Genomic DNA, 20,997 nt, shown 5'->3' on the forward strand with positions numbered 1-20,997 from the left:
CATTCTGAAGCTATTTAAGGAGTCCACCAAGAGTTGCCTCATTAGAACAAAGGACACGTCTATCATCCAGGGAATTCCCAGGGATTTAGGAGTTCTGTGTCAGGAACTGGGGCCAGAGGCCAAATGTATACTTCTTGTTATGTCATATCCTCCTGTGAGTTGTTCTTTGCCTGTTTCTCATGCAGTTTTACTTTATGCATTGCACGGATTAGTGGCATTCAGCTAAAGACACAAGGGGACCTCTGGCAGTCTTGCTTGCAAATCTTGGCTGCTTCAACCTCTCTAAACTCTGATCTCTGCCTCCTAAATCAGATTACTGACATGCTGTGCTTGGGAATCCCCTTCCCTGGGTGTTCAGAAAGCCCCACCAGACAGAAAGCCTGGACGACCATGAAGCTCACCTTCTTTGTTTCTGTTTCTGAGTGATCACAGTTTTTCATTGTTTGTTGTCTGGGAACTTTTTTGTTTCATAGGTTTTGTCCACTTTTCTAGGTCTTTATGGCAGAAGGACAGCTTTGGTAACAATTATTCTATCCTGGCTATAAGTGGAAATCCTTCCTATGTCATTTTGACATGTTCCCATCATTCATTGAGCACGTCTTTACTTTCTAGCATAATAAAATATTTCAAGCTCATTTAGTACTTTCCCTGCTCTAGCCCTGGAATCAGCCATTTCTCTAAGAAGCTCCAGTTCCTCTTAGTGAAGGATAGTATTTAGAAACCAAGGTCTAGGCACTCAGACTACTCATGGCTACTGGGATATTGCTGCTTCTAGGCACTCTCAGTAAACAGAGCTAGGAATACATGTACCTGTATACATGTATGTATTCACACACATATTCATTTGTAAGTATTTTTGTAACATATGAGTCTTACATGTTATAAAACCACAAGTTTATAATGATAACTCCAATTCCAGTGCAATATCTCAGATTCTTTCAGGCCTTCCCCATTTCCATGTTTGTAAATACCTTCTCTGTTAGTTAAAAACTTGGCTCCTATTATTCTCCCTGTAGTTCCCCCTTGAACAACATGGTCTTGAATTGTATGGGTCCACTTACCCATGGATTTTTTTCAATAAATACAATATAGTACTGTAAATGTATCTTCTCTTCCTTATGATTTTCTTAATAACATTTTCTTTTCTCTGGCTTACTGTATTGTAAGAATATTGCATATAATATATATACAAAATATGTGTTAATTGACTATGTTATTGGTAAGGCTTTTGGTCAACAGTGGGCTATTAATGGGGTGCCTGGGTGGCTCATTCAGGTATGCATCCATTGATTTTGGTTCAGGTCATGATCTCAGGGTTGTGAGATCGAGCCCCACAGCATGAGGCTCCATGCTGGGTGTGGAGCCTGCGTAAGATTCTCTTTCTCCCTCTGCCCTTCTCAGCCTTTCTCCCCCTCTGTAAAAAAAAAAAAAAGCAAACAAAACAAAACCCCAGTAGCCTTTTAGTAGTCAAGTTTTTGGGGAGTCAAAAGTTTCACATGGATTTTTTTTTAATTTTTAAATTTATTTATTTTTATTTAAATTCAATTAACATACAATGTGTTATTGGTTTCAGAGGTAGAGGTCAGTGATTCATCAGTCTTATACCCAGTGCTCATTATACCACATGCCCTCCCTAATGTCCATTACTCAGTTACCCCATTCCTCTACCCTTCACCCCCCCAGCAACCCTCAGTTTGTTTCCTATGCTTAAGAGTCTCTTATAGTTTATCTCCCTCTCTAATTTCGTCTTGTTTTATTTTTTCCTCTCATCCCCTATGATCCTGTTTTGTTTTGTAAATTCCATATATCAGCGAGATCGTATGATAATTGCCTTTTCTGATTGACTTACTTCACTTAGCAAAACACCTTCTAGTTCCATCCACATCATTGCAAATGGCAAGATTTCATTTAAAAAAATTTTTTTTAAAGATTTTATTTATTTATTTGATAGAGAGCACGGCAAGGGGAACAGCAGACAGAGGGAGAGTGAGAAGCAGACTCACCTAGCAGGGAGCCTGATGCGGGGCTTGACCCCAGGACCCTGGGACCATGACCTGAACCAAAGGCAGACGCTTAATAACTGAGCCACCCAGGTGCCCCAAGATTTCGTTTTTTTGATGGCTGAGTAGTATTCCTTTGTATATAGATACCACATCATCTTCTTTTTTTTTTTTTAAGATTAAACCAGCTATAGATATTTTTGTGAATATCTCTTTCTTTTAAAATATGAGTATTTTGGGGGCACCTGGGTGGCTCAGTCGTTAAGCTTCTACCTTCAGCTCAGGTCATAATCCCAGCATTCTGGGATCGAGCCCCACATCGGGCTCCCTACTCAGCAGGAAGCCTGCTTCTCCCTTTCCCACTCCCCCTGCTTGTGTTCCCTCCCTCGCTGCCTATCAAATAAATAAAATCTTAAAAAAATAAAATAAAATATGAGTATTTGGGGGGTGCCTGGGTGGCTCAGTGAAGTGTCTGACTCTTGATTTCAGCTCAGGTCATGAACTCAGAGTCATGAGAGCAAGCCCTGCATTGGGCACCATGCTGGGCATAGAGCCTGTTTGGGATTCTCTCTCTCCCTCTGCCGCTCCCCTTGCTCATGTATTCTCTCTCTTGCCAAATAAATAAATAAAACATGAGTTTTTTTCAGCTATGCAACTTTCTCATATATTCTGTAATTTCAGATAATCTGATAGCCTTCAATTTTTAATAGAGGTCCTTCAGTTTTAAAGGATTTTCTCTGGTTTTAGTATCTCAGAATTTCATTTAAATTCAGATTAGCAACTCTACATTGACAGTCTATAATGTGCTAGTGCTATGCTGAGTCCTGGGATGTGAAGCTCATTAAGTTCCCGTCCTCAAAAATTTCACTTTCTAGCTTTGATGAATAATCAGTGTTCACCCTTTATGTTCATCATATGCTTTATTTCCAGATTCTTTTCTTACCTGGTAACTTGCTCTTTTTTCTCTTGATTATTTTTCAGGACCTTTATTAGCCTTCCTGTTTTCTGGGTATAGACATTTTCTCTGGAGGAGGTCATTATGAATAATTTTGGTTATAGCAGCTTATTGAAATTTCTACAGGGAACAGTGTATACCAGGAGTTAGCAAATTTTTGTTAGATAGTTAGGGGCGCCTGGGTGGCTCAGTCATTGAGCATCTGACTCTTGGTTGCAGCTCAAGTCATGATCTTAGGGTCGTGAGATTGAGCCCCACACTGGACTCCATGTTCAGCACTGAGTCTGCATGAGATTCTTTCCCCCTCCCTCTCTCTCACCCTCTGCTCCTCCTCCCACACACTCTCTCAAATGAATGAATAAATATTTTTTTTAGAAAAAGAGAATATTTTAGGCCTGCAGGCTACATACAATCTCTTCATCTATTCTTGTTTTTTTTTATTTTTCAATTAATTTTTATTTTTATTAAGTTTTTTTAAATTTTAATTCCAGTATTATTAACATACAGTGTTATATTAGTTTCAAATTTACAATATAGTGATTCACCAGTTCTATACATTACACAGTACTCTTTAATCCCCATCACCTATTTCACCTATCCTCCCTCCCATCTCCCCTTTGGTAACCATCAGTTTGTTCTCTATAGTTAAGAATCTGTTTCTTGGTTTGTCTCTCTCTGTTTTTTCATTCATTTTCTTGTTTGTTTTGTTTCTTAAACACCACATGTGAGTGAAATCAGACAGTATTTGTCTTTCTCTGACTGACTTATCTCGGTTAGAATTATACTTTCTAATTCCATCCCTGTTGTTACAAATGGCAAGATTTCATTCTTTTTTAATGGTGTATTATATTCCATTGTGTATGCACACACACACACTATTCTTTATCCATTCATCAGTCAGTGGACACGGGAGCTGCTTCCATAATTTGGCTATTGTAAGTAATGCTGAAATAAACATAGGGGTGCATGTATCCCTTTGAATTAGTGTTTTCGTATTTTGGGGGTAAATACCCAGTAGTGCCTTCCATTGTAGTGTAGTTCTATTTTTAACTTTTTGAGGAAACTTCGTATTGTTTTCCCCAGTGGCTGCACCAGTTTGCATTCCCACTAACAGTGCACAAGGGGTCCCTTTTCTCCACATCCTCACCAACTCTTGTTTCGTGTGTTTTTATTTTTTTTAGTAATCTCTACACCCCATGTGGGGCTCGAATTCATGACCCCAAGATCAAGAGTCACATGCCTGACCAACTGACCTAGCCAGGTCCCCCATCTTGTGTTGTTGATTTTAGCCATTCTGACAGGTGTGAGGTGATAGCTCATTGTAGTTTTGATTTGCATTTCCCTGATGATGGGTGATGTTGAGCATCTTTTCGTGCGTCTGTTGGCCATCTGTATATTTTCCTTGAAGAAATGTCTGTTCATGTCTTCTACCCAGTTTTTAATTGGGTGATGATGATGATGATGATTTTGGTATTGAGTTGTTAACAGTCAGTACTTTATATTCAGGATACCAACCCTTTTATCAGATATGTCATTTGCAAATATCTTCTCCCATTTGGTAGGTTGTCTTTTAGTTCAGTTGTTTTCTTTGCTGTGCAAAAGCTTTTTATTTTGATGTAATCCCAATAGTTTATTTTTAATTTTATTTTTTTCTTGCCTCAGGAGACATATCTAGAAAATTGTTGCTACAGCCAATGTCAGAGAAATTGCTGCCTGTGCTCTCTTCTAGATTTTTATGATATCAGGTCTCACATTTAGATCCTCGATCCAGTTTTAGCTTATTTTTGTATATGGCATAAGAAAGTAGTCCAGTTTCATTCTTTTGCATGTAGCTGTCCAGTTTTCCCAGCACCGTTTGTTGAAATATTCTTGTTTTATAAAATAACCTTAAAAACCTGGAAAGATCATTCTTACTAAAGTAGGCTATAGTTTCCAACCCCTGGTCTATGCTACCTTTCTGAAAATATGTTTTGCAAATTATTAACTCCACTAGATGGTCTTTGAAAAAAGATTCCATGGTCAATAACTCGGGTGAGTGTGATAGCAATATCATTCTCTTGGAGATTTATAAGGGTCATTAGCATATTAAAGCCTTTTAAAAGCCCTTCTGTGTCTAAGCTTTTTTCTCTTGGAGCTTTGTGGGTTTGTGTTGTGTGCGTGTGCATTACCTACGTGTACTCCATAGAACTAGTTTCACAGAATGCCTTCCTATATAGGATTTCTAGATTATCTCCTGATCATGATTTATAGTTAATCACAGACGTGGTTTTCAGTTGTTTTCCTCTAAATTCACTACTTTGTCTATACCTGCTCAAAAGTTCATTTGAAAATGTCCTGTATATATTTATTTGACTGGACTTCTGAGTTTGAAATTTAAATATGTAAAAAGAACTAGAATATCTGATTTCTCAGCAGTTTTCTCTATTGTCATTTTATAATTCTGCTAATATTTCCTGTTTTTGTTTTCCCTCTTAACCAGGAAAAGTGGGTTGAAGTTGCCTCAATGAAAGTGCCTAGAGCAGGCATGTGTGTTGTGGCAGTCAATGGGCTTCTGTATGTTTCTGGAGGTCGATCTTCCAGCCATGATTTCTTGGCCCCAGGTACCTTGGACTCTGTTGAAGTTTATAACCCTCATTCAGATACATGGACAGAAATTGGTAACATGATCACTAGTCGTTGTGAAGGAGGTGTTGCTGTACTGTGAAATATAAAGCATAAGGGAGCACAAGAAACATTTTGAAAATATAGGATCTGACCCTTTGCAAATTACACATGTATTTGATGATAGGACCCTCTGATTCTATTGAGTTTTCCATGTATTTGGTAGGTAAATGATTAAAGAATGATTTTTCTAAGAATTTGAGTAAGGAGAGATATGAAATATATCCTAAATTAATAAAGAACTCACACAAATTTGCTAAGCTTACCAATAGGAATGCTGTTTGTGCTCTAGAAGTCTACTCTTAGGGGTAGAGTCCTAGTTGTAAAAATGATTTGCTATAAGCTTCTTGGCAAATAGCCCCATTAGCTGCTTCTCCAGTGTAAGCCACGCTGTAACATGACCCTTATGTGATGTAAGAATATCAGTGAGACAGTTTAAAGATGTCTGTACATTCATGATTCAATCTGTGGCACAATTTTCCATGGCCACAGTTGAACCTACAGAGAAAAGCCAGTGAAACAACTCGCTGCTTTTATTTGATGCCAGGAATTTTCACTAGCCCCACACTTTTTATTGGCAGCAGATATACTGGGAGGGACATGTGGGAAATATCTAGCTATCTCCATAGATGTTTATATAGATAGATAAGTTTTTGCCTGTTGATAACAGGATTAAAAAAGCTTTTGCTCACTTAATGTTTATTGTCTTAATGCTGAAAATGCAAGTGAGGAATTACTAGGAGGTTCTTAGTGACAGTCCTTTAGTGCAATTGGATGATATAATGGGTGACAGAGCCCAGTGGAAGATATGTACCTATTAAATTTCTTTCCTGTTTTCTAAATAGTTATCAAAAATATCTGCTTGGCTTTGGGAAGAGGGAATTTTATTAGACTGTCAAGCTTTGTGAAGCTTACTTGTACTTGGGCAATCCGAAGTGTGAACTTTAGTACCAAGCCTGCTGCGTGGTTTGGAGAAGGTACAATTGTTAAGTACCTATGAAGCTTTTTACAGACATTGACAAAAGTGTTTTGTTGAAAGGCCTCTGATCCAAAACTGCTTCTCAAAACTTTTCGTTTTTCCCCGAGAAACATTCTAAAGAATTGTTCTCTGTCTAGTTCTGAGAGGAACATTCTTTGTGTACATCATCACTTTCAGTTATTTCTGCCAGTCACTCGGAGCCATACATATTAAAGGTCTTACATACATTTAGGTTTACCTAGTGATTCCAGGATTTGATTTGTATATTCCTAATTGCCCCTTTTCCTTTTTTTTTTTTTTAAAGATTTTATTTTTAAACAATCTCTACACCCAGTGTAAGGCTTGAACCCGCAACCCTGAGATAAAGAGCCAGCAAGGCACCCCTGATTTCCGCCTTTTCTCTCTTAAAGTCCTTCAGTGTATTATTACAGGCATCAGCAGCTTATTTAGATAGAAAATCTTTGTTGGTAAGCATTAAAGACTCAGGTAGCACTCATATCCAAAATATTTGGATTGGCCCACAATGATACTTTCATAACTTAACCATATGCATGCATTAAGAAAAGCTTATGTGGTATAGACAGAAAGCTCTGTGTCCCTTTCTTTGGGGTATCCTAAAAGTCTGAAGGGTCATAGGTGCCTGGTTGGGATCTATAAAATGTCAAGGAATGACAGATAATTTGTAGATTATTTAAACTCCAATTTGTGTGCCTTTAATATTTCTCTACAGAGAACCTGCATTCTGGTTCAAAAGAGATTTACAAAATACTTCTATAATTTAATTCTCATTATTGCCTGGTGCCAACCTGAAATGGCACTGTGAAGAGAGGCATTTTGTACTGCTGCGGCAGAAACACGTCAAGACAATCTGTGTTTGGGCTTAATGGGCCCAGACAATCTCTGTAAATAGAAATTGTAAAAATGCATATTATGTTATTTTCTAGGTAATGACATGGTTTTAAAAATAATGTACTAATAAAGTTTGTTGATTTTTGCTTTTTGCTTTTCCTTGTATTACCTACTAACTTAGTTTATTAGCAATGTTCCTAGATTACCCAACTGTGAATAGGATTGCTCGAGTTTTTTTTACTGTTTAGTTTTACTTTTAGGGACTAGCACATTTAGTTCTTACATTTAAATCTGTTTTCTGAGCAGCTATTAATGTGATCTTCGTCCAAAATATTTGACAGTCTAATATACTTATAAACATCCATCCAATGTACTTAAAGTCAGATGTACTTTAAAATCAGGGTGGTTTGTTTTTTTTTTTTTAAGAATCATACACTGTAATTCACTTGCAAAGTGCATTTACCTGCATTTGTGTAGTGAAATTGGGCAATTAGCTTAAAAGTTACTTGCCCCTATTCTGAAAGATGATGAATTTGAGATAAGATTAGTTTTAACTTAGTATAGTTCTCATGCAATTTAGAAGCAAAGAAGTTTACTCACCAAAACACTATGAGTAGAATTGGGAAAGATCTTCTGAAGAGGATAAGTTTTCCTTCCTTCAATATCAGGCTGTGGTAACTAGTCTTTCCATTAATAAAGAAGGATTGTGTGGTGGTTTCAGCTATGGGCTTTCATTGGTAAGCTTCTCAATGCTCAGAACAAGGTCTAGCTCTCTGCTGTTGTTCAGCAGCTAGGGCTGCTGTAACAAAATACCACAGAAATTTAAATGGAATTTATTGTCTCACAGTTTTGGAAGCTGGAAGTCCAAAATCAAGATGTTGGCAGTTGGTTCCTTCTGAGTCCTAAAAGGAAGGCATCTATTCCAGGTTTCTGTCCTTGGAATGTAGATGGCTACTTTCATGTACACATGGCATTTTCCCTGTATGCACGTTTATCTCTAAGTTTTCCCTTGTTATAAGAATACCAGTAATATGGGGCGCCTGGGTGGCGCAGTCGTTAAGCGTCTACCTTCGGCTCAGGGCGTGATCCTGGCGTCCTGGGATCGAGCCCCACATCAGGCTCCTCCGCTAGGAGCCTGCTTCTTCCTCTCCCACTCCCCCTGCTTGTGTTCCCTCTCTCGCTGGCTGTCTCTATCTCTGTCAAATAAATAAATAAAATCTTAAAAAAAAAAAAAAAAGAATACCAGTAATATTACATTACAGCCTACCCCTAGGATCTCATTTTAGCACTATAACCTCTGTAAAGACCTGTCTCCAAATAAGGGCACATTCTGAGATACTGAGACAGGGACTTCAACACACAATTCCGCTTATGAAATTCAAGTTAGTTAACTAATATTTGAATACCTATATTATATAAAGATAACATATACCAGGTGATACCATTTACTGATTTATATTCTTATGCCATTTAAAATGTTTTTCCTTTTTTATAAGACTAAGAATCTCAAGAGACCAAGTTTTCAAGTTAGATTCTAAGGTGTTGCTTTTGCTTGTTTTAAAAAAGCTTCTCTGAGTTAATGTGTAAAACTAGATAAGCCCCACTTGTTAGAACATCAAGATGGCTCTAGCTTGACTTTTCCTAATTTATATATACTAGTGATTTTATTCTTTTAAAATTTTTTGACTAGCTGGTGTTATTTGGAGATGGAGTTAAGTTGTGTCTATAAAAACTGGAAAATGTGTTCAGCTTTTCTTTGAACATGGCTTCCCCTCTTGACACTGCTGCCTACTGACTTTAGAGCCACAGATCCTTTCAGCTCATGTAACTAGATTATACCAGATGAAATGAGCTTGGAAATGCAATTCCCAGGGCAATTGCAATGAAAACTGCATACTGGAACCATCTATTATTTTCAGACACTAATGGATACAAAGTTTTCCTCTTGTGGGAGAATGTGCCTGTCTTTTTTCAATGATCATAAGGCTCTAACAAAAAGGGATTTTCATTTTTATTATTTTATATTCTTCAAAACAAGTAAACCATTAAAATGTATAATTCATAAAGACTAAAAACTGTAATCTAAAGTGAAAATGACTTGTTAGGGATTTTTAAACTGTTGTCAAGTAATTCCTATGAAATAAAGATTTCTAGAAATGAAAAAAAAATCTGTGAAGAATAAATAACCATTGAAGGAGGAAAAAGCTGTTAAACAGGAGAAGTAGAAAAAGATGATGCCAAAACACAATCTTCCAAGGCTTACAGCCAAAATGCTGACGTCATCTACAGAGTAGTTTCAAGCTTATTCTACTTGACCAGGTCTCTTGGGTCCCTTCTCTGGATAAATATCTTTAACTAGTAAAGTGATTATAAATGAAAACAAGGCCACTAAAGTGACTACTATCTTAAGAGCTTTGAACCAATTGGGATAATGTGGCAAGAGAAAAAGTTCAACGTGTAATGTTATCCCCAAACCTATTATTACTGTGACTATAGCTTCACTGAGTCTTTCAGAAATAAGGAAGGCAAACCATGAAAACACAAGAGGAGCTGTACTATTAGCTAAATTGAGGAAGTCTGGTTTGGCTGTACTACCTTCTGGCAGAGCAAAACCCCATCTGATCCCTCCCAAGAAAGATAGGAAACTGGCTCCATAAGCCATCTGAGTAAAAGCTAATAAGGGGATATATGTCTTTGTCATCACCATGACCAGTGGTGGAGCAACAAAGGGCATTAGTCCTGCCAGAGTTATGTATAATGCTGGCTTTGGGCTGTCAAGCAGGTAAGTAATGGTGCTTGATGGTTTGGCTGGAAGTACTTCTTGCTTCTGCTTCTTAAAGCTGCATGGGGAAGTATGATAGTATTGTGTCTTCCTCATATACACTGGAAATGAAGAGAAAAACCAAGGCCTTGGAAACAAAGGGGCAAAGTTCTGCTGGTGACATGTCTTGAGAGAAAGTGTTTCTATTCTGCTGGCTCCCAGTCGGACTGGGAAAGGGTACTTCAGCATCTATAGAGAAAACAAAACCAAGAGACAAAACAGATTTTTAAATAACCACGCCTTAGAGAATCCCAAACTGAAACAATATAAAAACAAACCATCTGCTTTCTATTAGTACATCAAGCTTTACAGAAAGGTTGGACTACAGTAGGGTGCTGTTAATGCTAGCAAACAGCCATACAACATGCAAAAGAAACTACTGAAAAGAAATCTAGTGATGTATTTTGGCCCACCACTAATCTTACCCCATGAAAGGAATATCTGAAAGAACCAGTAAAGACTACATCTGTAGTATCTGGCATTTAAACTGTCTCTTCTATTTATAACTTGTAAAAGAAGCAGCATTTAAGTACTGTGGGAATGATGTTTTATATAGAGAAAGTAATCTACTTTTTTTCTTTTTAGATTTTTATTTATTTATTTGACAGAGACAGCCAGCCAGCAAGAGTGAACACAAGTAGGGGGAGTGGGAGAGGAAGAAGCAGGCTTCTAGCGGAGGAGCCTGATGTGGGGCTCGATCCCGCAACGTCGGGATCACGCCCTGAGCCGAAGGCAGACGCTTAACGACTGCGCCACCGAGGCGCCCCAGAAAGTAATCTACTTTCTAATTTACCTTTAGAGACACCGAATACTTTCCATAGCTCCGTTCCTTCCTATATGTCTTTGCCTAGAATTCTAACATACTACTTTTTTTTTCTTTTCTTTTTTGAGATGGGGAGTTGGGAGGGGCAAAGGGAGAGGGAGAGAGAGAATCTCAAGCAGGCTCCACGCCCAGTGCAGAGCCTGATCCCACGACCCTGAGATCAACACCTGAGCTGAAATCATGAGTCAGACCCTTAACCAACTGGCCACCCAGGCACCCCCTAACATACTACTTTTCTATCTAGGGAACCTATCTTTCAAAATTCAGTGTGAAGCTCTCCCCAGTCTGAATTAATACTCCTATAAGTACCTTATGCACACTCCCATCATAATTCTCACAGTGAATTTAAATCATGTGTTTGTCAGGGCACCTGGTGGCTCTGTGGGTTAAGCATCTGCCTTCGGCTCAGGTCATGATCCCATGGTCCTGGGATCGAGCCCCACATTGGGCTCCCTGCTCAGCAGGGAGCCTGCTTCTCCCTCTCCCACTCCCCCTGCTTGTGCGTGCTCGCTCGCTCTCTCTCAAATAAATAAAATCTTAAAAAAAAAAAAATCATTTGTTTGTCTGTCTCAGTATACTTGAGAGCCAGGCCAGTAATTTTTTCCTTGCCTTAAAAAACAAAACAAAAGAAAAAAACCTCCCCAGTGACTTTCATGGTACATGGCCAAAGTAATAACCTTTCCTGCTGATTGTGCTTTAGTGAGCAGATTCCAGACTTCAACTAGTTAATAGATGAACAGTAACTCAAAAAGCACTAAAGGAAAGAAAAATGAAATCGTTATTTAAGAATCTTGGTGACTCCTTAAAATGCTAGGAATGCTTCCATCCTGGGGCCTTTTCTTCCTTTTGTTTGGAATGTTCTTCCCTGAGCTACTTGCATGGCCGATTCCCTCTCTTCTTACCTCTCTATTTTTTTTTTTTAATAGATTCGTTTATTGGGGGGGAGGGGCAGAGGGAGAGAATCCTCAAGAAGACTCCCCACGAGTGTGGAGTCCAATGCGTGGCTCGATCCCAGGACCCTGCGATCATGACCCGAGCCGAAATCAAGAGTCAGATGCTTAACCAACTGAGCTACCAAGGCGCCCCTATTTTTTTTAAGATCTCTCTACACCCAACATGAGGCCTGAACTTACTACCCTGAGATCAAGAGTCAGCACCCCTGGCCCCTCTATTTTTTTTTTTTTTTTAAGATTTTATTTATTTGAGAGAGAGAGAGAGAGAGAGAGCGAGCGCATGAGTGGTGGGGGAGGGACACAGAGGAGAACGCAGACTCCCTTCTGAGCAGGGAGCCCCACGTTGGGCTAGATCCCAGGGCCCTGAGATCAGGGCCCCAGCTGAAGGCAGATGCTTAACTGACTGAGCCCAGGTGCCCCTGACCCCTCTATTTTAAAGTGCAATCCTAAATTTATTGTTGATATTCCCTATTCCCCTTCCCTGCTTTATAGTTCTCCAGAGAACTTACCACTTGCAGTATTAAATATTTTACTTATTTGTATTTTACCCACCCTTTCCCCTATTACGTAAACATAAGAGGATAAGGATTTGTCTTTTTTTTCATTGCTATTGCCCCAGCAAAGCAGTGCCAGAAAGTATTTGCTGAATAAACCAACCTTTGAAGATGCCTGAGAAAACTTCTGGATGAAATGAAGCATACTGGGTCCTAGTGAAAGTCTTGCTCAGGAAGATGCCAGGCAGTTCTGATTAATGCATTTTTATAGCTAAGTGGAAGAGCTGAATCAGAAGCATGTTGCTGTGTATAAAACAAGATGTCACTTAATTTTCTTCATTTTATGCATAATTTTTTTAAGTAGGAACTCAAGAATGTTTTCCATATAACACACTTTCCTTTGAAAACAATCATTAATGTTTTCCGGAAATCAGTAATACATTAAGCAAATAATCCTTTTCTTCTCTGAACCATTCTTTTAGCTTTTGCTCTTTGGTGTAACAGAAGTATTGCACAGAGACAGAAGATCTGTATTTTACAAACACTTCCCCAGCTGTGTGACCTTGGGTAAATTGCTTCCTTGAAGTGTAGTTTTCTCATCTTTAAAACTGAAGGTTATAGCTTCTCTGTTCTCTTTTTTTCACGTTAGTTATCTATTTGGGGGCTTAGGTGTTTACAGCTCAAAATAATGATGGTAGCAATTAATACAATTTAGCTGTGAACCAAGCACTGTAACTATGTGTTTTATATGCATTAACTCATTTGTTTGTTTTTAAGATATTATTTTTAAGTTATCTCTACCCACAAAGTGGGGCTTGAACTCATAACCCCAACATCAAGAGTCACACACTCCGACTGAGCCAGCGAGGTGCCCCAGCATTAACTCATTCAACACAATAACCTCATCAACTTGGTGCTGAGAGACGTATAGCCTGTTAGGTTAGAGTGAAGATTTTGAAGTCAAACAATTTGTGTTGGGATCTTGGCTCCAACACTTATTAGGTATGTGATTTTGCACAACATATTTAACTTTGTTATGTTGCAGTTCACTCACTTCTGAAATAATTAAAATAACTACATAGGGTCATTGTAAAAATTAAATGAATTAATATATATAAAGAGCTGCAAACTGTCCCTGATACAAAGTAAGTATTCAAAAAATAATAGCTATATTCCCACCTTACACAAGAGGAAATGGTTAAGAACTCGAAGGTAAGCAGACAGTAAGTGGTTGAGAATATGAATCTACATCTGTCTTAGATGAGTTTCATTCTTAACCAGGAGAATGAAGTGTCTAAAAGATCCAAAACCCACATTTGCTACCTAATTAAATATTTTAATGAACTGCTTTCTAGGTCACAGCTCTTAGGGCCGGGTAAAGAAATCCTGTATACCAATCTTTTCATTTTATAACATAAAGACGTAGGGAGGTAAGTCATCCTGGACCTCTGAGTACATCTTAGATGGCACCTTACATCCACCTCCTGACTTCCAAACACACAAATCTGCAGGATCCACACACTCACTGTTGGTCAAAAGCACCTGCGTAAGGGCTTTCCAGACCACCCCACTTAAAAATCTCAACGCTCTCTTCACATTTGGAACCCTCTACGCACTGTGACCATGTGCTTTCCAACTCATGGGTGTTAAGTGGAAAGAGTGACAGCCTATCTTCTGGAGACGGCGACTGGTGAGGAAATGAAGGGCAAAGACCTAAGGATTAATCCGCTCAATTTAGGTGAAAACCCCCCATATTGCCACTGGCGCAGAAGAAAGAGTTGCAAACTGCAAGCCTCAGAGCGGACTTTTGAGAAAAGGGCGCGCTGTGAGAACCCAACGGTCCTCGGGAAACTGCCTGGCATTCCCCGCGGCTTTTACTTTCAATCCTTGGTGCCCACCCCCTCCCAATTTGCACACTATGGCAGCAGCCCTGCTGTTATATATGTAAGTATACTTGCCAGTGTCGAACCGGGAGTTGAAAAGCTGAGTCGCAAGATCCGCCAGGTACTCCCGAAAAGGCACTTCCGGCAGGTGGGGTTTGGCAGTCCCCCCATTTCCTGAGAACAGAAAAAAGAGTCCGGGTGGGGACTTGACCAGCGCTGACTGGTTCCCATTCCGGGCTTTCCATCTTGGGTCATTCTTTTAAATCTTAATTCTGGAAGCCGGCTTTTGAAGTCTGTAGGGTCCCTGAATGGTCTGCCTCTCTCTTCCAGGTTTCTCAGCCAGCAGAATCTGGCCCTCAGAGTTCGGGAAGGTAGAGCACAACTACTGAAACAATCTCAAGAGTGTTGGTGTTGTAGGAAGGTAGGAGAGATTTGGAGTCTACCCCAAGTGTGACTTTGCCAAATTGCTTGCCATCTCTGGAACTCATAACAGGGTTTCCAGGATCGATGGGGGCACATCTTACTCTGTGTTAAGGTCCTGAACTACTAACACTAAGAAAAAACTGTTTTTACTTCTATTCTCTTTGCTTGGACCTGGAAACTCCATTAACAAATAAAGAGCACAAAGGGCAGGATTTTCGCTTCCGTTCTAAGTGTGGTAGTAAGAGCCTTGGGCTTAGGGTTGATCCGGTTAGATCATTCCTTCTGTCATCTTCTGCTTTGACTTTTATTTGTCGGCTCTGTGACCTTGGACAAGTCTCTTTTCTTCTTTGGGCCTCCATTTCATAGTCTTTCAAAGGACACACCACCAGGCAATTTGAGCGTCCTTCTGAAATCAGAGCTGCAAGGGCTCACGCTGGCCAGTTCCTCCATTCCTCCGGATTCTGGGTAATGTAGCTTCATGGTCGTCGGCCATTATATGGCTTAGCGTCCCCGTGCAGAATGGGCCCATTGCGAATTCTTCGTAATAGTAACCGCTTCTAATCGCGATAGGCTTTCACTTTTATTTCCTTCTCTGTCTGTCATGGCAGCGCCGCCCCTTCTAGTAGTGCGATACCCAATGAGACTTTGGGTCAGAGAAGCAGCTTCTCCGCCCCGGCATAGAAGCAGGCTCGGACTAAAATCCGCCTTGCGCTGGGCCAGGGGCGTGACGCCAGCCGTCGGGCGGAACTACCACTCCCAGTGGGTAGCGCGTCGGGCCCAGCCGCGCAGGCCTCCAGAGCACGGCGGTGTGGCCCGCTGGGGGCTGGAGTCTTAACGATGCGCGCACGTGAAGGAAGGAAGGAGCGGAAGGTGGGAAGGGTCGGAAAACACGATCCTACGAAACCGGTTTGCTAGTACTTGTACGGGTAGTTTGGGGACGCGAGCATGCCCAGAAGTGGGGTACGGGAGGGTGAAGGGGCGGGGAAAACGGTACACACATACACACCCACCCACTCATTCACACGCATCCAAACCCTGTGTTGGGCCGGGGAATAAGAAGGGGGTTTCCAAACTCGGCTGGTCGCCCCCTCTGAGGCGGCGCGAGGAAAGGAAGAGCACTCAAGCCTGCAGAGGGGTGGGGGCAATCACGCATTGCCTCGAGCCGCGGTGAGGGGGGTTGGGGACCGCGCAGGGAATAACTGCCATTCACGCGGCGGAACGTTGGCGGCGTGGGGCGCCAGCAGGGTCACCCGAACAGGGCTCCTGCGCTTGCGCTCCTGTGGGCGGTGCGAGTGGGTGGGCGTGTGTGAGGCGGGGTCGGGGGGGGGCCGGGCTGGTCGTCGCTCCTCCCCCCCGCCCCTCCAGGGCCGTGTGGGCCGGGCAGCCATTTTGGGAAGAGCTTTGTTATGGTTGTGGGCTCTCCACCTCTGCGGGATCAGGAAGCTGGGGACGCGCCCTCAGACGCTGCGTCTGGTCCCTAGCTGTGGCCCCACTGCTGCCGGGTAAGTGGGGGTTCCGGACAATGGAGCGGCAGGGGATCTTGAGTCGTTCCGGCGCGGGGCTCCGCCCGGTGCCCAACAAACCGGCTGTTGAAACTAGTTGAAGAAGGCTCTCACACAGGTGGTTGGTGTGGGTCGGCCCGGGGTTGGGGAGATAAGCCGAGGGGCCAGCGGTCCTGTGGTTCGGATAGGGCACCTCCCCCCGCACGAGGAGCTTGGCAGTCGAGTGTCGCCGCGGCTTTGCCCGAGCGCTCCTACTTCAACTTTGGTCTTCGGGTCGGAACGCTCACCTGCGGCTCTCTGGCTCCTCTCCAGGCGTTCCGGCTTGTTGGTGGTTGAGTGGCTTGGTTTACGGGTTTTTTTTTCTTTCCTTCCTAAATTAGAGCCAGGGGCTTTTGTTTCCCAACGAAGGAAAATCTAAGGAGGAAAAAATCTTGTAAGTCAACTGTGGGGCATCTTAGGGGAAAAGAAGAGCTTTAACCTTCAGCGTTTAGGTTCTTGGTATCGAGGTGTTTGTTTTCTTTGATTTAGATTTAGTCGGTATCCAGAACCTACGTATTGCCTCCCTCCTCCGAAAAAAGAGCTGGTCGATCTTGAAGAGTTTTAAGGAGGATTTTTTTGTGTTTTAAATCTACCTCTCTCCACCCCCGTGAAATTCAAAAGAAAGGCTGAATCTAAAATGGCTGTAGCTTGGGGAAGTGCCCCAAGCCTCGGTAACTTAAATACGTTACAATGTCTTAAATTTTTGGCTGTTTCTCCTACAAGGACAACAGCTGAATCTTTTGATATTTTGGTTTTCTTGCAATTGCTGTCTTGTCTTGAAGAGTTCTTTTAGGTGAAAACAAAGGTGAGGCTAAAAAAGTTTGCTTACTCCAAAAGTTTACGTAAGAGTGGGTGCGGTTTTTTTTTTTTTTTTTTTTTTTTTTTTTTTTTTTGGTGGTTGCTTATAGTTTTGAAACTGTGCTGTGATGGTAATTTTATCACCCGGCTTTGTACTCTGAGGTTGGTTTGTCATATTTGTCGAAATACTCTCTTAACGTTGATATTTATTGCTTTCCAAGGGAAAAAAGTTAATGGTGGTTCATGTTTTAGTTTAGTAACAGAAGTCACACATTTCTTTGTAAATCTCATCCAAAAGTAAAGTGATTGGTAGTCTTCAAAAGACTTAGATTCGTAATTTGGCGGACTTCTGGCCTTTTCTGTGTAATACTTGAAAGGGAATCAAAGTGCTCCTAAGTTTAGGACATTTTTTGGAATGGTGAGACAAGTGAAAACGAACTTTAGATGTGGAGCTCCTGGTTGTTGTGCCCTCTCAAACAAAAGGCTGTCTTTTTGTTTGACTCTTTTTTTTTTTTTTTTTAACCATTAGATTCAGAAGTTTAACTGAAAACACAAAGGCATACAATGGAAACCAAGAACAGATAACTTCAGTATTTGAGAAGGTGCTTCAGTTTCAGGTTGCAATCTGTCTAAAAGATAAAAACAATAAAATGCTAGTTGTGAATGAGAATTTGGGAATTAATAGTATAATAAGCTGTCATCTTCCCTAGGGAGCCAGTTTCACTTTACCTTCCTACATTTTTCAACACAAAAGTTTATCTTTGTTCCCCTGGGATTTTTTTGTTCTTAAAGTATTTTGGTGATTTTATAAGAAACATTTTGATGTACTCTACAGAAATTACAAGTCCATTGCTTTATGATTTGCCATTTGCCTACTGAACCCATAAACTTGGGTATTCAAAATGGTTTGTACATGTTGATACAAATATTTTTCAACTGATTCTGGTTAGTATCTTATCAGAGTTCTTGAAATAGGGGGTTGATGTTAGGAAGCCTTTTTATTTTGAATAAATGCAACTCACTAGTTTTCTCATCAGTGGCTGCTTAAAAGCAGGCCCATGTAACCATTTTAATAAGTTCGGAATGATAAGGAATCTGGAACACATTTCTGCTTATAATTCATTTTTAAATTCTCAGAGATATAGTGCACAATTATGAATCATACTTTAGCAGATTGCATATCTTTGTTTTATGGTTAAATTGTATGTACTTAGTAACAGTGATAACTAATGTGCAAGGACCTAAGCAATCTGTTTCTAAGTCATTAACCATTATGGGTGCTGTCTTTAACTATGAAAATAAGACCATTGGAAAGGTGAGAGGCACAACAATTTTAAAGGATCCCTATTAAAAAAGTACTTCGTGGAGTAGGTAAATTTTGTTGTGGGTTGTTTATGGTTTTTCAAATGGATGGGAGGAGAAATCTAGGTGGCACATTGATGTCATGTTACCTCACATATGGCTATCGTTGCCATTGTCTGGAATTTAATATTTGGTATGCTGAGACCTAGTTGTCCAAGTCATTTCTTTTTTTTTTTTTTTTTTTTTTTTTTTTTTTTTTTTTTTTTTTTTTTTTTTTTTTTTTTTTAGAGGGAACACAAGCAGGGGGAGTGGGAGAGGAAGAAGCAGACTCACAGCAGAGGAGCCTGATGTGGGGCTCGATCCCATAACGCCAGGATCACGCCCTGAGCCGAAGGCAGACGCCTAACTGCTGTGCCACCCAGGCGCCCCGTCCAAGTCATTTCTAAATCATACTCTGATTTTTATTTCCCATTGAAGTCTGCCCAAAAACAAAACTGGCTACAATCAAACTTGAAAAGTAGTTCTGTAAGAATAGCTGAACTTTTTTGTCCATAGGTAATCCTAAGGAGGTAAAATATTGCTAATGTTGTGTAATATAAATTTTTATAGGTGATTTCAACTATCCTGGGAGAATATTTCAAGAAGTCAAATAGTTCTTTTCCTTTACGAAAGCAGTCAGCTTTTCTTTCTTTTCTTTTTTTTTTCTTTCATTTCAAGAAATGCTACGGGCTCTACTGTGGTGCCAGTTCTGGTGTAAGGGCTAGAAATACCTAAATGACCACAAAACGTTTTGTCAAAAAGAACTTAGTTTAACAGACAAGTGAAAAATATTACAGGATAACAACATAGAAAGCTGTCTTTCTTAAAGAAGTTGGCTTTTCACATACTCACTGTGTTTACCTCCCTTTTCTATGATACGCCTGCCTTGCCTTGTGTTAACCAGACGTCAGGCTAGAAAATCACCAGCAGGAACAAAGTTTGAGTACACTTTTCTGAGCAGTAGGTCTGTTTGTGTGGAATACATTTTGTTTTCAGAAAATTCAAATTCATTTAAGTTTAGCTATACTTCAGATTTCATACTCTTGTTTCTGCTGATTCTAAGTTTAAATTTCATTGTATAAAAAAACTCTCTTCTGAATTATTGCTACCTTTGAAGTATATTGAAAAATTGTTTGGGGGGCTCTTGGGCTAGTTAATTAAAAGGTAGAGCCATTCCAGTGTTCCTGCTATATGTTTATGAATTATTAGCTCTACTTTTTAATTAGTCTTATGAGGTCTTACGAGGTCCTTACGAGGAGGATAGTTTATTGTGGGCTTCATAAGCTAGAGGCTGTAATAGAGTCCAATATATATAATCTCATTCCTCAAAATACTTTTTATAAATAGATAATATTAACCCTTCTACAGTGAGTGTACCGAGGTTCCAAGAAGTTAAGTAATTTACATAACATGATGAGAGATCTGGATTCAGGCAGCTTTCCCTGATTCTAAAGCTCCGTTTTCTACCACACCATGTAGAGAGATGGTATGGTAATTAAGGGCCTCAACTATGCAGCCTGGATATGAATCTCCACATTGCCACTTAAGCTTGGTGACCTTGGGAGAATTTAAAGTGAAATTTCTTTTTTTTTTTTTTTTTTTTAAGATTTTATTTATTTATTTGACGGAGAGAGAGCGAGCGAAAGAGGAAACACAAGCAGGGGGAGTGGGAGAGGAAGAAGCAGGCTCCCAGTGGAGGAGCCCGATGTGGGGCTTGATCCCAGAACTCCAGGATCATGCCCTGAGCCGAAGGCAGACGCTTAACGACTGAGCCACCTAGGCGCCCCTAAAGTGAAATTTCTGTGCCTGTTTCTTCCTTTGTTAAATGGGGGATAATAGTAACTTCTCATAGGGTTATTGTGGCAAAAAAATAAAATACTATTTGTAGAGGTCTTAAAACAATGCAGTTGATAATTGTTAAATAAACTGTATAAAATTGTCTTTAATGAATGTCCTTTTACCAATCAAGTGAAATTCATTAAAATCTGAACAGACTGTTGCACATAGAGGTTCTTATTTTTCTTTCTTGGGTATTATTTTTCTGTTGATTTTTCTAGTTTATTTGAATCCAGTTCCCACATACTATAACTGGCAGTCTTTCAAACTTCTTAATTTGTATGTTTCTTCTGTGTTTTTTTTCCCCCTTGCACTTTGTTGAAGAAACCAGGTTATTTATCCTGCACAATTGCCACATTTGAGATTTTCCTGAATTCCTATAAATTGGAAGTTGGATATTGAAGTTTACATTGAGATTTGATGGGTGGGTGAGGAGAAGGCTGACTTCATAGGTGATTCTGTACGTTTGGTTTTTGTTTTTGTTTTTTTTTTTTCCTGGTTAGTTCAGTAGTTCTCATGTGTATCATTTTCTTAAAATTTCTCTATTGAGCCCCATAGAGTAATTAGAAGAGTTATTTACCCTCCTTTGTTATGCATGTAAAATGAAGTGTTTGATTTGCCAACTCAGTGTTAACTTTCC

The 20,997-nt window shown here is 40.1% G+C and overlaps 3 protein-coding genes across 4 annotated transcripts in view; 2 read left to right on the forward strand and 1 right to left on the reverse strand.

Moving 5' to 3' along the window:
* The window catches only part of LOC103670769 (intracisternal A particle-promoted polypeptide), a 42,300-nt gene extending 29,540 nt beyond the window's left edge, over positions 1-12,760 (forward strand). The window contains exon 9 of one of the 2 annotated variants that reach the window (XM_040627351.1): positions 12,661-12,760. In XM_040627351.1, coding sequence (XP_040483285.1) covers positions 12,661-12,714 — 54 coding nt within the window. In that variant the 3' untranslated portion in view covers positions 12,715-12,760. Of the gene's footprint in view, positions 1-5,434; positions 7,589-12,660 lie in introns of those variants that run through there. The other variant, XM_040627350.1, reaches the window with a different exon arrangement.
* Positions 9,439-12,837, reverse strand: TMEM69 (transmembrane protein 69). The gene is made up of 2 exons (XM_008699274.2): positions 12,699-12,837; positions 9,439-10,454 (listed from the first exon to the last, which is right to left on the reverse strand). Exons 1-2 carry the CDS (start codon positions 12,738-12,740, stop codon positions 9,747-9,749), a joined length of 750 nt encoding a protein of 249 aa, XP_008697496.1. The 5' UTR covers positions 12,741-12,837; the 3' UTR covers positions 9,439-9,746.
* A 3,351-nt stretch (positions 12,838-16,188) lies between these two features.
* GPBP1L1 (GC-rich promoter binding protein 1 like 1) overlaps positions 16,189-20,997 on the forward strand; it is a 61,059-nt gene continuing 56,250 nt past the window's right edge. The window contains exon 1 of the mRNA XM_008699278.2: positions 16,189-16,343. The gene's annotated coding sequence lies outside the window, so the exon portion shown is untranslated. The remainder of the gene's footprint in view (positions 16,344-20,997) is intronic.

Source organism: Ursus maritimus, unplaced genomic scaffold (assembly GCF_017311325.1).
Source record: "Ursus maritimus isolate PB19 unplaced genomic scaffold, ASM1731132v1 scaffold_12, whole genome shotgun sequence".
Classification (NCBI taxonomy): Eukaryota; Metazoa; Chordata; class Mammalia; order Carnivora; family Ursidae; genus Ursus; species Ursus maritimus.